Genomic DNA, 16,242 nt, shown 5'->3' on the forward strand with positions numbered 1-16,242 from the left:
AAAATGTAAAAACCCTTTGTAGTTCATGGGCCATACAAAAATAGGTTACAGGCCAGATTTGGCCCACAGGCTGTTAATTTGCAGATCCTTGCTCTGAGGCACTACATCTCAGAATTTTGTGGTTGCACACAGATAGAAAGTAATAATATTGATAGTGCACACCAAGGAAAATCAAGGAGGCTGCTTGTGCTCAGAAGTGGCCAGTGTAAAGGTCCACTCTTCCAGAGACTGAGGTGATTCGGATCTTGTCATACCTGTAACCAATTCAGACCAAATAGTGACTAACTCAGACTCCAAGAAGCACTTCTCAGACCATGATGTCATGACATTGTCTTGATTTCAGTCACTTATGTGAAGTATCCCAAGTGATCTGTTACTAAAAATAGTTGACTTACTGAAATTTGAAATGTTTAAAACTTTATTTGAGCAGAGTCTAAGTTACTGCAATAATAATTTCCACTCACTTGCTTCCTTGATATTTAGAGAAGGAGTGGAGTGACAACTGGCACACAGCCTATCTTATCCACGCTGCAGCTGTTGTGACTTTTTAAACGACGTTAACGTTAACACTTAACGTTGTGACGTGGCGTTAACACTCACGTGCTTGTAAAATGCCTCTTATGGATATATTATACCCCAGTATTGTCTACAGCCATATTTGTTTTACTGTCCTATTTTTTTTTTTTAAAGAAAACTTCCGGGGGGCTCTCATCTCTTTTTTCATCCTCGTGTGCAGATATCACACACATTTATGTCCTCCTTCATGTGTGACTTACTGGGACGATGATAACGACTCCAGCATAGTAATACATTTTATGTGACCTCGAGACTGTCACTGTTCAATATCCCCCCAGCATGTTACTCTGGAGCCCAGGTTCTAATAGGACTCATTCTTAGGACACCAGTCACCAGTTTAGTTTCTTAGCCACTGGACACAGACAGCTTCTCAATACTAGAATAACTTGGTTGTCTAGGGCAGTAGTCACCAAGCACTTTTTAGTATGTTTATCTATCATTAAAACATACTTAGTCTACTCACACGGGGTATGTGTGTGTGTGTAATGTGTGTGTAAAAAATTACGTACATGTCCTATACTATAATTACAAGGAGCTCATTCTAGGAATGAGAAGTCAGGTTTGCCATTTTCTTGTTTGCTGGTTAGTTATTAGTCTTCTTAATATTGTCCTAGATGCACAGTTTCTTTGCAGGAATTTGTCTCTTTTTCATTTTATTTTAGTTGAAACTAAATATAATTTATAAGTTTACTTTATTGAGCACCTGTAAATTTCCATTCATCACAAGATGCTGAAAGTAAACGAATGAGGAAGCTGTTACACATCCCTGACCTACCTTCCGAGGGCCTCTTCTTCCTTCCAGAATCCTCTAGGATCAAACATAACAGGAAGCTGCCTAACATTAAGGCTGAGTGAGCCACCCATTTATCACTCTATATATTAACTCCATTTCTCTTTTAAGTCAATATAAGTGAGAGCTGTAAAAATTTCCTCTATTTCAAAGAATCATTTTGTGCATCCCTCCTGCCAAGTGTCTGATCTCCATTTTGGGAGTACTGGTCTTAGAGAAGAATAGGGGAAGGTCATATTTCTTGACTGGCAGCATGAAATTAATATTCAAGGAACTTCATCAGTACAGCACACTGAACACCTGCTTTCTGTGATAAAACGTAATTTTTAAATATGTATTTTCAATAAAATATATTTTTTAGAAAACTAATGCATAACTGAGCATGCAGAAAAGAAAATCCCCGAGCAGTATAGATTCTGTTCTTTCCATTAGGGACTTTTAATAACTCTCAACATCTTCTCTTGCCTGTGCATTTGCTAATGCTTCTTCATAGCCGTTTGCTTCCTTACATGGTATCTGGGTTTTTTTGTTTTGTAAGTTCAGCTTCAGCTTTATAAGTCATTTTTCCCTCCCGTGGGAACCTCTAGATTCCCTGTTTTGTCACAGTGACCCTGTGATGCAGCAGTTCTGCATTTGTTTCAGCTGGATCCCTCAGGGTTTCATCATTCCTAGATTGGGATTCCATTAAACCTCTAGAGAAGATTTCTTAACTCAGGGTTCCAGGAGATATGGATGGTGTAAATTTGGACCCTGGATTCATATGTGATACAGAATTCTCACTCAGGGTCCTGGGGAGGGCAGGTTTCCTTGCTGCTTCTGCAGGGCCAGTAGGTGGACTTTCTCCAGGCCCTTCAGCATGGCTGTTACAGTCTTTAGTTTAAAGCTGTTGGCTTTATTTAGGGGTCTCAGTCCCAGCTCCCACTATGTGCCCTGAGACCACACATCCTCTCCCCAGTTGAGGGGGATGCTCTCTACTGCTCAGAGTACTACACAACCAAGGGGTGGGTTTGAAAAATAACTGAATAAAACTTCAAGAATGAAAGTAGTTCTTGAAGAATCTTCATGGAGATTTTCACATACTTCAGTGTTCTGTGTCCTCAGTGGATTGTTCTGATTTATATTTATTATATATATATATATATAAGAGAAAATGGCTTCCACTCTGTCCTCTGCTTCAGTAGGGGGAGAGCTGGGTGAATATTCTAGAAGATCTTGATGACTTCAGACTGGATTTATTTTTTACATTTAACTACCAGTAAGTATGCATTTGAGTTTCTTATCTTCAGTTACCTGAACTCTGCAAGGCACTGTGGTTCATTCAAAAGCAGTTCATCAACAAATATTCATTGAGCAGCCGAATGTGCCAGGCACCTTTCTCTTGCTCTTTTTCTTAAAACTGAATATATTTGACATGTAACATTGTGTAAACTTAAAGAATGCAGAGCATTAATTTGATGCATTTATATATTGTAATCTGATTGCCATTGTAGCCGTATTTAGCACCTCTATCACATCACATGATGATCCTTTCTTCTTAGTGGTTGGAATATGTAATTAGAGGCACCTTTCTCAAGTTGCTTATTACACAGTCGCTTATAAGAAGAGTTCTCGGGACTTCCCTGGTGGTGCAGTGGTTAAGAATCTGCCTGCCAATGCAGGGGACACGGGTTCAAGCCCTGGTCCGGGAAGATCCCACATGCCGCAGAGCACCTGAGCCCGTGTGCCACAACTACTGAGCCTGTGCTCTAGAGCCCGTGAGCAACAACTACTGAAGCCCGCGTGCCTAGGGCCCATGCTCTGCAACAAGAGAAGCCACCGCAGTGAGAAGCCCGCGCACCACAATGAAGAGTAGCCCGTTCGCCGCAACTAGAGAAAGCCCCGCACGCAGCAAAGACCCAGTGCAGCCAAAAAATAAATAAAGAAGAGTTCTCAAGGTATAATCCTTGGTACTTACTCGTTGCAGCATTATTCATATTGTGGAAAATTTTAAAGGAACTAAATGTCCAACAGTAAAATATAATTTATTCATCAGGTGGAATATTAGGCCAATAGTAAAAATAGAATAGATCAAAGGTCGGCAAGCTTTTTCTGTGAAGGAACTGATAGTAAGTACATTAGGCTCTGCAGACTATTAGGTGTCTGTGGTGACTACCCTACCCAGCTCTTGCAGCACAAAAGCAGCCATAGACAAGACATAAATGTGACTATGTTCCAATAAGTCTGTATTTACAAAACAGATGTGGGCTGACTTCGGCCCCCAGGCCACGGTTTGCCAGCCACTGGGATAGCTCTGCAAGTACAGACAGATTTCCAAGACATTTTGATAACTTGAGAGGCAATAAATAGAACTGTATGTATGATCCCAATTTATAGAAAGCAGATAAGTAAACAGTAATTGTTTATGTAGATGTATAAGAATATCTAAAAGGATATACACCAAACTGTTAACAATTTGTAAAAGAGGTTAGGAGAGGAGAGATTGAAGGGGACTAAGTTTTTATTTTATACTTTTGTGTTTGAATTTTTTAAGACTGTACTTAAATATTGTTCCTCTGAGTAAAAAAAAATGTAAACATCAGATCATTGGTAGTTTCAGAGGTTTTTCTGGTTGTCAGCTGGTCTCTGATGAAAGAGCAAAATATGTTGATGTTGTATGAAGAACTTAATGACAAAGAGCAAAATGATCTCTGGAAAGCAGTCAGCCTGACAGAAGACCTACGGAAATTGCTCTGTATAGCACCAGCATGAATAAGAAGCAGTATCGTTGATTCCACCAACTCTCAGTTCTGAGTTGTGAAGTGAAATATTATCAGCAGGTTTAGGGACAAAAGAGAGAGAAAATCTTGTTTGAGGACCCAAAGAATCCTTTTCTTTGTGCTATAGAGGACCATAGGTTTGTGATTATAGTGAGTGGATGACTCTTTCCATGACTAGCTCCAGGTAACTTTTCAATTTAAATGCAGGCTGGAAAAAGTCTAATGTATGTCAGTGTATGAAACATCTTATCATTGTCATTGATTTTTGAGTATACATTGTTTCCAGGTTAAAAGAGTTGAATTATACTCTCCTTGACTGTATCGTTAGTCTGTGTTAGACTACAGTGACTACTGAACCTGCAACTGACATATGATTGATTTGTCAGGTAGCAAAAATACCCACTATGATGTAGGAGAACACACCTCTTTTAACCAGGCATCCTAAACCCAGTTTTGTTTTTTTCATACCTTTCCCTGTGAAACATAAATAGAAATTCTCTTTTATTGGACTCACTTCATGATGAAATACAGCTAGGGCACCTCAGACTGTTGAACCGCTTTATGCTGTCAGTATAGCTTGTGGCAGAACTCCCCCTGGAGAGGACACCTGGGGTACCTTTTGGAAACTTCTATGGCCCAAGGATACCAGAGCAACCCATGGAAAATCACTTGTGTGGGGTCTGGTACTGATGAGGAAAAAACTTAAGAGGTTTGAGGGGGCTTCCCTGGTGGCGCAGTGGTTGAGAGTCCGCCTGCCGATGCAGGGGACACAGGTTCGTGCCCCAGTCCAGGAAGATCCCACATGCCGCGGAGCGGCTGGCCCCGTGAGCCATGGCCGCTGAGCCTGCGCATCTGGAGCCTGTGCTCCACAACGGGAGAGGCCACAGCAGTGAGAGGCCCACGTACCGCAAAAAAAAAAAAAGAAAAAAAGAGGTTTGAGGGCTTCCCTGGTGGCGCAGTGGTTAAGAATCCGCCTGCCATTTCAGGGGACACGGGTTCAAGCCCTGGTCCAGGAAGATCCCACATGCCGCGGAGCAACTAAGCCCATGCGCCACAACTAGTGAGCCCGCGCGCCTAGAGCCCTGTGCTCCGCAACAAGAGAAGGCATCACAATGAGAAGCCCACACACTGCAACGAAGAGTAGCCCCTGCTTGCCGCAACTAGAGGAAAGCCTGCGCGCAGCAACGAAGACCCAATCCAGCAAAAAATAAAATAAATTAATTAAAAAAAAAAAAGTTTTGAGACTTGTAGACTAAACTTCTCAGCCACACATCTGTGTAGTAATTAAATAGTTTGGTAGATAGGACAGTGGTTTTCAGAATGTTTTTTGTGGAACTGGTGTTTTGGAAGTTCCAGATTTTTGGATTTAAACTAATTTAAAACGTACTTAAAAATATACATGCTCAAAAGTGTAACCAAATTTTAACATCAGCATATTAACTGTAGCTGTCAGTCTACCTACTTGTTTGGATTTTTCCTTCCATCTCGAATTAATTGAAGAACGTAATATAATTGCAAGGCAAGCCATTTTTTTTAACTGCTAATATTTGTACCAGCTTATCTATGAAAATGAAGATATTCTCTATGTTATGTATGCAAAACTAAATACAGACACAAATTAGATGCTGAGGTAGTTATGTGAATTCCAAGTATAATATGCACCTGATTTCTCATTTTTGGATCCATCAAAACAAGTTCATTTTCTCTTTTATTGACTTCAAACGCAAATGTTAAAATTATAGTTCAAATATCTGTACTAAGTATTTTATGTATTTGATAGCACACAATATAACAATATTTTATGTAAGACGTTTTAAAAGTAGAAAATCAGTAAAATAGGTCGACTACTAGTTTTATGCTAACAGTGTTTATAATAAGTAGGATGGGGATTTTTTGGTTTAATTCGTAATTTTTAATGTTAAGTCACCTCAGGTGTCTATTTCTTTTGGAAGCAGATTATTTCACTGAGTCCAGTGTGTCATCACAAGAGTCTTTTCTGTTTGGAGAATCAGTCTGGGGGAGGAAGTATAGTCATCATGTCCTCTGCCAGTGGTTCTTTGATTTATGGAAATCACTTGGTCAAACTGAAAATGTCACAAGTTATCTTAGTTCTACCTGCTTAGCAAAACAAGGAAGAAAAGTTAATGTTTTTCAGTTTAAACTGAAAGAATCAAGGGACTTCCCTGAAGTTCCAGTGGTTAAGACTCTGTGCTTCCAGTGCAGGGGACATGGGTTCAATCCCTGGTTGGGGAACTAAGATCCCACATGCCATGTGGTGTGGCCAAAAAATTTATTTTTAATAAAATTTAAAATAAATAAACAGAATCAGACAGCAAAAAGGAACTGTTTGATAGGGCCTGATTATTACTCTACTATGCACCTAAGGTGCAAAAATACATTTTTAGTTTAAATACCACCCCACCTCAGAATCTTAGGGGCTACCTATCTCAACTGTACCTTTGCAGTCCGCTCCAGAGGTAATGTTGAAATAAGCTCGACATTTAGTGGTGGCATTAAGGTCTGTTTGTTGACAGGTTGCTGCCTGCCACATAAAAAAAGGGGGAAAAAAATCAAGGCTTGAAAGCAAAGGAACAACATGTAGTCATCTTCCCAAAGGAACAAAAGTAATGGGCTGGTTCTCTCCAGCTTCCTGAAGAACAGTGTCTGCAGTGCATGTTTGTGTGTGTGAAGCACCATCTGTAACCTTGGCAGGAAGTGGAAAATATGAGTAATTTGGGGACTCAGAATCTCTTTTCCCCCCTCCCTCCATCCCCTCTCATGTCCAGGATCTTCCCAGGGGTCTCAGGAAACATAGCATCCCTCCAGTTCATTTAACTCCCGGGAAACCCTTGTGCTCTTAGCCTCCCTTTTTTGGTTTAACATTAACCCTGTTTGCTGACCCTGGAGCCTCAGACCCCAAGTGGCTGCTCAGTCAGTTTTGACTCGTGGTTTAGAGAGATCAGCCGCACGGTTCATCATGGTTTTGTGTGACGATGGCTGATGTTGATCTTCGCCTGTCTCTCAAATGTCTTTATTCACTTTAATATATCTTTTTGCATGCAAATATTAAGAGATACAGCAGGATAGAATTTTTAAAACAAATCAGCATCTCTTCACCCCGGTAGAACACACCTGGAGCGGTCTGAAGTCAAGTCGTGGTGAAAGCTGAGTCCCTTAGGTGGAAATGGTCAGGATCACAAGATGCTAGAACTAGCAGGGAGCAGTAGCGAAGCCTCCCTGTAGCTCCCCTGAAGTCCGCTCCTGGAAAACAGACAAATGGTGGCAGCAGGGGCTGAAGCCCCTTGTCGGGACTGCTTCAGAGTAATTTAAGTTATGAGAAACTTGACAGGGTTGTGTGTGTGGTTGGTTGGTTTGTTTTAAACTCAGCCAAAACTCTACCCTTATTTTAGGATTTCAGTGACTTTAATGGAGAAAGGAGAAGAGCGTCTTTCCAGTTCTCACTTCTTGTAGTTATGTAAAGCTTCCCTTGAATAATCAGCTGTTCTTTCCAGCTGCCACAGATAATTTGGTCTTTGGAATGCTTGGTGTGGAGTCTTTCAGAGTATGGAATTCGTTCTGTTCGGGGTTTTTTGGAGATTGCCAGTGGTTCTGTTTTGTTTGCTTTAAACAGATGTAAAATGATATTGAGATTATTGTGGATTTATTTTCTGTTGTGTTAGCAGCTTCTGAGTACTTTTGTGGTAGGTTGGTTCTCTTGATTAAAAAAATAAACAAGTAGACCAGCTGCAATCTAAGTAGGAAACATAAGAGTTTAGAATGTGTGTGACAGTTGGATTCAGCTTTAGATTTTATCCGGGAAGACAGCTCTCTAGATAGGCAGTTTTCTTGTATTTAGAATTCATTGCTTAGATAGTAAAATACATATATCTGATTAAGGAAAAGAAGTTCGTTTAGGGAAAAGGAAGGTGAAAGAGCCTGAGCAATAAAGTCAATTCTTATCCAAACAGAGCAGTTTCATTTTGGTTTTTGTTTGTTTGTTTACCAGTGTTCTTCTGAAAACTGCTGCTAGGTGAGCACTTCAGCTAAGATGATTTGGGTCATTTGTGGCTTTCCTCTTGTCCTGTACATCAGCATTGTGGTTATTACACTAACTACCAAGAATATCTTACAAGGCTTTTGTATCTACACTCTGTCAGTCCAGACCAGGCAGTGTCTCACACTCCCCAAAGAATTTAAACAAGAAGTTGTGGAAATAATTTTGGAGCGTGTATTTCTAAATTGTTGGTATTTAAATGTTTTTTTGTTGTTCTGTTTGAGTTATCTTGGTTAGGGTTGACACAATAGGAAGCAGTTGCACCTTTCTCTCCTTAAAGTTAAAAAACTCTCCAATGTTTATCCTTAAGAAGGGTCAGAGAATTTTCCCCAGATGGATTTTGCTGCTCAGACCTGTCTCTAGGAGGAGCTCTTCAGCACATCGCCCACTGGACTGAAGTGGCAGAAGAGCCCTTCCTTCAGGTCCCCAACACAACTCAAGGTGAATCCTTCCCTTAACAGGGAGGCCTGGAAAATGCCATGCTGTAATTTCAATTTGGCATGGCCACTCCTCTTACCCTTCTTAATGCTGATTTTCTTAAGCCAGTCTCTCTAACGGGTTGTTTGATTTTTCTGCTGAAAGAGAGTGTATAGTATATAACAGTTCACCAAAGATCTGGTGGCAGAGGTTAAAAAAAAATACAGCAACAAATAGATGATAGCTCCCAGTCATGTGGGTTTTCCTTCATATCCTTTTGTTTGATGCCTCCTTGTAGCAAGAAAAGAAGTTGAAGGCTGGGCTGTTTGCTTTTAAGTTCAGAGGAGTCTAATTAAGGGTCAGCTCTGTTCCCATAAACCACTGTGCCAAGACCTTTTTGAAGAACTTTATAGAATGAAAGTATATTGCTTACTGCTATCAGGAAATCTTTTTGAAAAATAAATAAAAGGCCAAATAATTCTTTGATCTCCCTAACAACATGGTATAGTCTGTGGCAGAGAGCTTGAAAGTGTATTAGATTTGTCTTCGATTCTTAAGTTCTCAGTAATTGTCTGTTTTCCAAAACAGAGGTTTTAAACACATGACTTTGGCTGATGTCAGTGGGGCGGAAGTTGCTAAACCACCCACGTATACCACTAAAACCATTGCCATGAACTGAGTCCAGGACAGCCTGCTGACAAGTAGAGTAGTTTCCAAGTAGGTACTTGAGTAAGTTAAGCAGACATCTATGCAAACTGTTTATCTCTAAGACTTGTGACCATGTTAATGAAGTATATTAAAATTTTCAGCTGGGTTGTGGGTTTGGGGACATGTCTCAGTTAACTAAAGTGGATTTGTATGAAAATTTGTTTACCAGAAGTGCATTTTAAATATTACTTCTGCTTTTATGATTCATCAATTGCAGTTGTCTTTTAAATCTCAAACACTGGCCTGAGAACTTGAATATTGCCAAAGTCTGTTTAAAAGTGATTGTACCTTTCCCATTGTTTAATTCTCTATAGGGTGATGGAACTGATGGGGAGGAAAGAAACAGGAAGAATGCAACTTGAAAGCAAGTTCTGTCCACGGTGTACTAGTTGGTCATTTTTGTAGATCAGAATTAGTGGCAAGTTCTCAAGCAAATCCACCACCCTGTGTTGCCCATCCATGCCTAAAATATCGATTTTCATTACAGCAAAGGAGAAAATGCTGTTTTTTAACTGGAATATAAGATAATAAAATCTAATTGAAAATTGTTTTATATTTGTTTTAAAAGATAAGCAAATGCAGGGAACTTTGAAGGAATTAGAATTTGGGTTTTAAAAAAGAACACACTAATATAAAATAGTGCATGGATAACATAACCAACACCTATGTGCCCATTACTCAAGATGAAAAAAAAGTAACATTTTGTCATATTACTTTAGATTATTTTTCAGTTTTGAAGAAATAAACCATTATAGTTAAGGTTGAATTCCCCTGTTTCCCTGCCTAATCCCATTCCTCTTCCTTCCTCCCCAAGACAAACACTATCATGAATTCAGTGTGTATGAAGCCAGTGTTTTATAACTATCTTATATATGAATAATATTAAAAATGTTTTTTTTGTTTTTAGTTTATTTAAGTGGTACCATACAGTGTATCTCATTCTGTAACTTGCTTTATTCTCCTCAGCATCATATTTGGGGGATCCAAACAGGGTATTGAAACACATGGATCTAGATTATTGACTTCTAACTCTTATATGGTATTTCAGTTTTGAATATATCAAATCTGTTCCACTACTAAGTCATTTGGGTTATTTCCAATTTCTGTCTGTTACAGTGCCACGGGGAACATCCTTAATTGTACTTGTGTGTATCACCATGCTATATACCAAGAAGGGAATTGCTAATTCATTGTGTGAGCACGTTTTTACCTTTACTAGATGTTGCCAAATTACTTTCCAAAATGGATGTACCATCCATCGGCAGATGATGCGAGCTCCTGCATCACCATATCCTCACCAGTACCTAGAACTGGCAGACTTTTATTTTGGCCAATCTGGTTGGATGTGAAATGATATTTCTATGTTGTTTGAGCTTGCATTTCTCTAATTTCTAGAGAGCTTGAGCACCATTTTGTGTTTTTTGTGAATTGCCTGTTCATAGTCTTTGTATTGTTTTTCTGTTTGGTTCTTTGTCTTATTGTTTTATGAGGAGTTTTAAACATTTTTAAGATGGTGTTGTTGGATATGGCACTACCTTTAATTCCATTTCAAAATGTGGGCTTTTTTTGTCCATGATAGGAATTCATTAGTTTTCCTCATATTCTTATCACCCATGTTTTAAAGTATATTTTGTTTAAGTAAAATGGAGTGAAGAAGAGGTTCTCCTAGGGTACCTAGGCAAGACTCGAGAGGGTAAGGAAGAATGGGATTAAAGAAGATGTATATGAAAGACAGAGGGAAAAGATAGGGAGGGGAGCTGGAAGGCCTGTGCATGAGAAAGAGATGATGGATCAATAAGACCACTCCGTGGTCCCAGGCATCTGTGTAGCAGGGGAGGGGAGACATGTACCCTGAGTAAGGATAGTGGGGCCGATACGGGGGGAAAACACGTTCTGTCTTACTAGAAGATGAATATAGATATTTGCCTTAACTACTTTGTTATACTTCATGCTGTGGGTCTAGCAGCTTGGAGCTCACCTGCCCACCCCTCTCCCTCCTTCAGACATCTAGTGCTTACTGTGGGCCTGAGGCTGAGGCTAGGGATATAAAATTTAGAAAGACAGAGTTAGACTCCCTCCAGGAGTTTTCTGCCCAGTGGAAGAGTATGGCCATCACAGTACAGTACTATAACAGAGGCAAGCATGGAATTCCAGAAGCATAGAGGTGGGGAGTCTTATCTTCCCTGCGAGAGTCAGAGCTGAGTCCTGCCAACCTAGTCATGGAAGGAACAGAGGGAAAGGGACACAAGTACAGGAAACAGTTTGTTCAGAGCTCAGAGGTGTGACAGAACATGGCAAGGGGCTAGAAATGTATACAGCACGTGATGGGCCATGTCAAGCTAAGTAAGAAGTTTGGGCTTTATCCTAAAGATGATGGGGAGCCATTAAAAAAGTTTCTGAGAAGTGAGAGGCAAAAAGTTTTGAATACAAATCAATCAAGGCAAACGGTCCAGCCCACCTGTTGCCTCTTTGAGTCTTTCTGGAAGACCATTGGCTAGTGGGGCTTAAAATCTTTAGCCAAAGTTCACCAAGTCTAGATCCTGGAATATGAATTACATTGCCTGATGTATAGAAGGGCATAACAGCATTGGCATCTCAGAGTTATGTGGATTTCTATTTGTGATTCTGCTTTTTTCTCTGAGTAGTAAGACGATTTCTTTATCAAAATGTATCCTTATTTTCAAGTAGCAGAGAACTAGACAATTTAATGAGGGCCAGTGGTTTCCGGTCCTTGAGAAAAATATCCTCAAAATGTTTCCTTTTGCTGATTAGAATGAGTCACTCCCCAGGGGTCTCTTTCTGCAGAGCCTTCCTTGTGCCCAGAAAGGGATGTTGCTGAGAAACCCTGGCATTAATATTCAATGATACATAGCTCTTTTTTAGCTGCTGACTTCTGGAACAGTTTCACTTCCTATGTGGAAATGGTCATGATCCCAAACAGTAGGAATTGCAGGGAGCATCCATATAGCTCCCTTGCAGTCTTCTCCCGGAGAAGAAAACAATGGAAATAAGAATAGAGCTGTGACTGAGATAAAGCCTTCCAGGTTTTTTCCTCTTGTTGATTCCCTGAGTGAGCCTTTCCCAGGAGAGTCTCTCCTCATGCTGCCGTTGGTAAATGGATGTCTCTTCTGATTGTTTAACATCAGAAAAATGACCAGACAGTGAATTTCCCTTGGGGTGGAGCTAGAAGAGCTTAGCTAGATAGAAGGCTTGGTAGGCCTGAGAGTAAAAGGCCCAGAATACTTCACCCCACCCCACTTCCAGACAAGTTCCCGCTCTGAGCCATCCTGTCAACAAAAGTAGAGTTGCTCCCTATCGCCTCTTTTAAGTGGAACTTTCCCTAACCATGCTCTGAAGGATGGGTCTGTCCTAGTGATAATTCAGATGACTAAGTTGAAAACTCTTCTGCAACATGAACCTTATAGAACAATCTAGTGGATTTACTTGGAAAATTATCTCTTTCTTCAAGAGATGTAGCATAAGGAGTCTTATAGGATCACAGAGAAAAGGAACTTGGGGGAAGATGTGGTACTTCCTTTCATTTTATAGGTCTGAGGAAACTGAGGCCTCTAGAGAAGGAACTTGCATAGGGTAACATTAACTAATTAGGAGAGCCAGGACCTAAATCACATTTAGTGTGATGGTGGTTCTTCTAGTACTCCTTTTAGTGTTGATAAGATATTTGACATACTGTAATCTAGGTTGTGTCAGGGCACTTGGCTTTTGGATAAAATAGACATAAGATCTCCAACAGACGTTTGAGTAGGTGGCATGAGCCAGGCATTATGCTAGGGAGACCTAATTAAGGATTCGGCAGTAGATGAAGGGACCTTACCCTAGAGGAGCGCTCAGTGGAGGAGAAAACCATAAGATTATCCAACGCATTGTGACTGGTGGTGTTAGGGAAGAGACCTGTGAACCCAGTAGGCATTGAGGAAGGAATGGGGAAAAGCGTCTGGGGTTCTGGCAGTCTCCATTCTAGTATCCTCGTAATCCGTACGTAGGAACCAGGAGAGCATCCTGGCCCATGATTCGTGGGTTACCATAGGCAGTACCCGTGGTGCTTCCCAAATCAGGGTGTGAAGTGTTGCCTGATGGGTGGTATGTGTTGATTTTCTCAGGCAGTCCTTCCCTGGAGAGATGCTCATCATGGGGTGTCCCCACAGACAGCTCTTGTATTTGTTTTACTTCACCTCTGGCCTCCTGGCACCATTCTTATGACATCATAGAAGCAGTACAAGCTGATGATGACCCTATTGTGAGGCACAGAGGGTGGGGTTCTTACATCAGTGGCCCTTGTGGGCCAAGGAGTGAGAAGTAAGAGTTGAAATAAACTCGTGTCCTTGCAGGATTATGGGCTGTGCTTCATCTTGCGGTAAATCTCTGTTCATCATTCAAGAAGTCTCCCACTTTCTCTTGAGTCAGGGCTCCCAGAGGTGCTTTAGGGTGGTTCTGATGACCTTTCTTCTGCAGCTGTTGACTCGCTCGGGGTGTTGCAAAAAGTTCGGGGTAGTTAGGTTTGCAAGTCAAAGGTCATAAACAGGTAGATTTTCAGATTCACATTCCACCTTTGACACAGCCATTACAGATTTCACAGCCCCTGTTAAGGGGCTGTATTTATGTATTATTTGTGGGTGTTACTCAAGGTATATGTAAATGTCTATATATGTAAATACATACCATTTATGTCTTATTTGTGACTTAGACCTACATATTGACAGCAGATGCTTTCACTTTTAGTTTTGTAGCCTCTCAGCTTCCTGCCCGAGAAGTTTCAGATTTCTAGTTTTTATTAATCAGAAATCACATCTGCTCTTGTTTCTCCTCCTCCAAATGACATCGCATGCCTGCTTCCTAGAAGAGGGCTGCAATCTGTAATTTCGGCTAGTCACGTTCTGACGTGTGAGCGACTTCACCTGGCAGTCTGTCGGTTGCTGTGGCAATGGAAAATCAGTCTGGGGGATCTGTTTGCTGTGTATTAATGTCACCTGGGGTTTTGCTCTCTTTTCAGATTGTGGTGCTTTTGTCCACAAAGGCTGTAGAGAATGTCTGGCCTCCTGTGCAAAGGTCAAAATGAAGGTAAGACATTTCTGGCTAAACCAATAACATCTTCAGAGTTGGGAGATTTGGGGTTGTAGTTTTTGTTTATTTTCATCATTTTGATGAAATGACTACTTTGAGACTCAAATAACCAAAAATGATTTTTCTCTTCTTAACACACTCGGGAATTTGTGGCTTTTGGAAGGTAAAATGCTTTCAGAACTGCTCCATGTTAAATGCACATTTCTCTGTGATTTTAATGTGTGTCGCCGTTGAAGTGGTTTTCTTCTTAACTGTGTCTGCAGACCTCCTCTGCCTTTCACACGCCTGGCTTCCTTCTTCAGGACCATGAGGGCAGCAGGTGGAAATCAGGGGCTCTGACATGCTGATGGGCTGGGGAGTGTCAGGGTTAAACGGGCCTGTGTGGCAGCACTTTTCTCCACAGGCTTGTGTGGATCACATGACAGGAGCAGGAAGTGTGTGATGGTACGTGCTCTGAGTATGCAGCTGTGTGGTAACAGGCACTGCATATCAGAGCCCTTAAGGAAGAGTATGGGGCTGGGGGCAGATGGGCGTTTAGGCGGCCTGTGTGGTTTTCAGTGTTGTAGTCACTCATGAATGTCTTTGTTCCTTGTCAGAAGAGTGCTCTCCAGCTCCATCTACACATATGCTCAGCATGCTGTGTGCTTCCAGTAACCAAACGCATTTATCTAGTGCAGTGGCCTCCAACTGGAGTGTGCATTAGAATCACCTTGGGGGCTTGTTATAAGACGACACTGGGCCCCACTCCCAGAGTTTCCAATTTGGCGGGTGGGGAGGGGCCAGGAACTTGCCTTTCTAATAAGTTCCCAGATGATGCTAATACTGCTAGTCTGAGGACCACACTTGGAGAAGCACTGAACTCTAGTGTAAAGATGACAGACCTCTGTACCCCAGATCTTATTCAGTCCATGGACATAAATTTTGTTTGGCTCATGGAGTAATTTTTTTTATTTGAGTTAGTGTATCTATTGAAAAATCGTATTTCACACCAATTTGGATTTCTGATTCTCCTGAAGAGATGGAAGATCTCACAGCCCTGGTATTTCCCTTTACCCAGCATTCCCAATTCCCACCTTGCTCTTTTTCTTTTTTTTTCCATAGTACTTACCACCTTCTTAGGGTCTACTTAACACACTGTATGTATTATTGTATTACATTTACTTTTTATGATCTGTACCTTCCCCCCACTAGAATGTAAGCACTAAACTTGCCAGGCAGTCTGAAGTCAGGACTGTTTGATCCATCGATAGCTCCTAAGCACGTAGAACAGTATCTGGCCTGTAGTTCCTTAAATGTTAGAGAGGTGGGTGGTGGGTGGTAATCCACTGGGGCTGAGTGGCTGCCGCCTCCTCTAGACAAGATGTACAAGCCCCAGACTGCCACTCCCCCCTCCTCCAACTCTCCTCTGTCCTTTGTTACCTGCCTGACCCCACAGGCATTTGAGTTTGTGATCTCTGGTAAGACTGCTGTTACTGTGAATGTGCTATAGAGAAGAAGAATGATAGGGATACATCATATCCCATAGAAAAGAATGTAACCTGAAAGGGGGAGTTTCATTTTAAATGGACCCTTTTTCACTAATGATTTATCTCAGACTAATTGCTTCAGTCTGTAATTTCTCACAGTGTCTCTGTTCCATGCTACAACAAAGGTCTTAAAATTAGCACTTTACCTAAGAATTATTTTACACCTTATAAATGCGAGTCACTGGAGAAATAGAAACGAAAAGGGCACAGATGCCGCTCTTAAAGGAGCCAGCATTCTGGTGGGGAAGATGGACAAGCAGACGATGACCATAAGTAAGGAAAAGGCTAGGCGGGGGCACATGCAGGATCCTGAGGGGTGCCAGTCCCTGCCTC

At 41.2% G+C, this 16,242-nt stretch overlaps 1 protein-coding gene across 8 annotated transcripts in view; it reads left to right on the top strand.

The window, feature by feature from the left end:
* The window catches only part of AKAP13 (A-kinase anchoring protein 13), a gene marked incomplete at its 5' end in the record, with an annotated part of 342,651 nt that overhangs the window by 293,015 nt on the left and 33,394 nt on the right, over nt 1-16,242 (top strand). For all 8 annotated transcript variants that reach the window (XM_082649215.1, XM_082649216.1, XM_082649217.1 and 5 more), the window contains one exon: nt 14,313-14,380. In XM_082649215.1, the coding sequence (XP_082505341.1) occupies nt 14,313-14,380 (68 nt within the window). The remainder of the gene's footprint in view (nt 1-14,312; nt 14,381-16,242) is intronic.

Source organism: Grampus griseus, assembly GCF_964374135.1.
Source record: "Grampus griseus genome assembly, chromosome: 2".
NCBI lineage: Eukaryota > Metazoa > Chordata > Mammalia > Artiodactyla > Delphinidae > Grampus > Grampus griseus.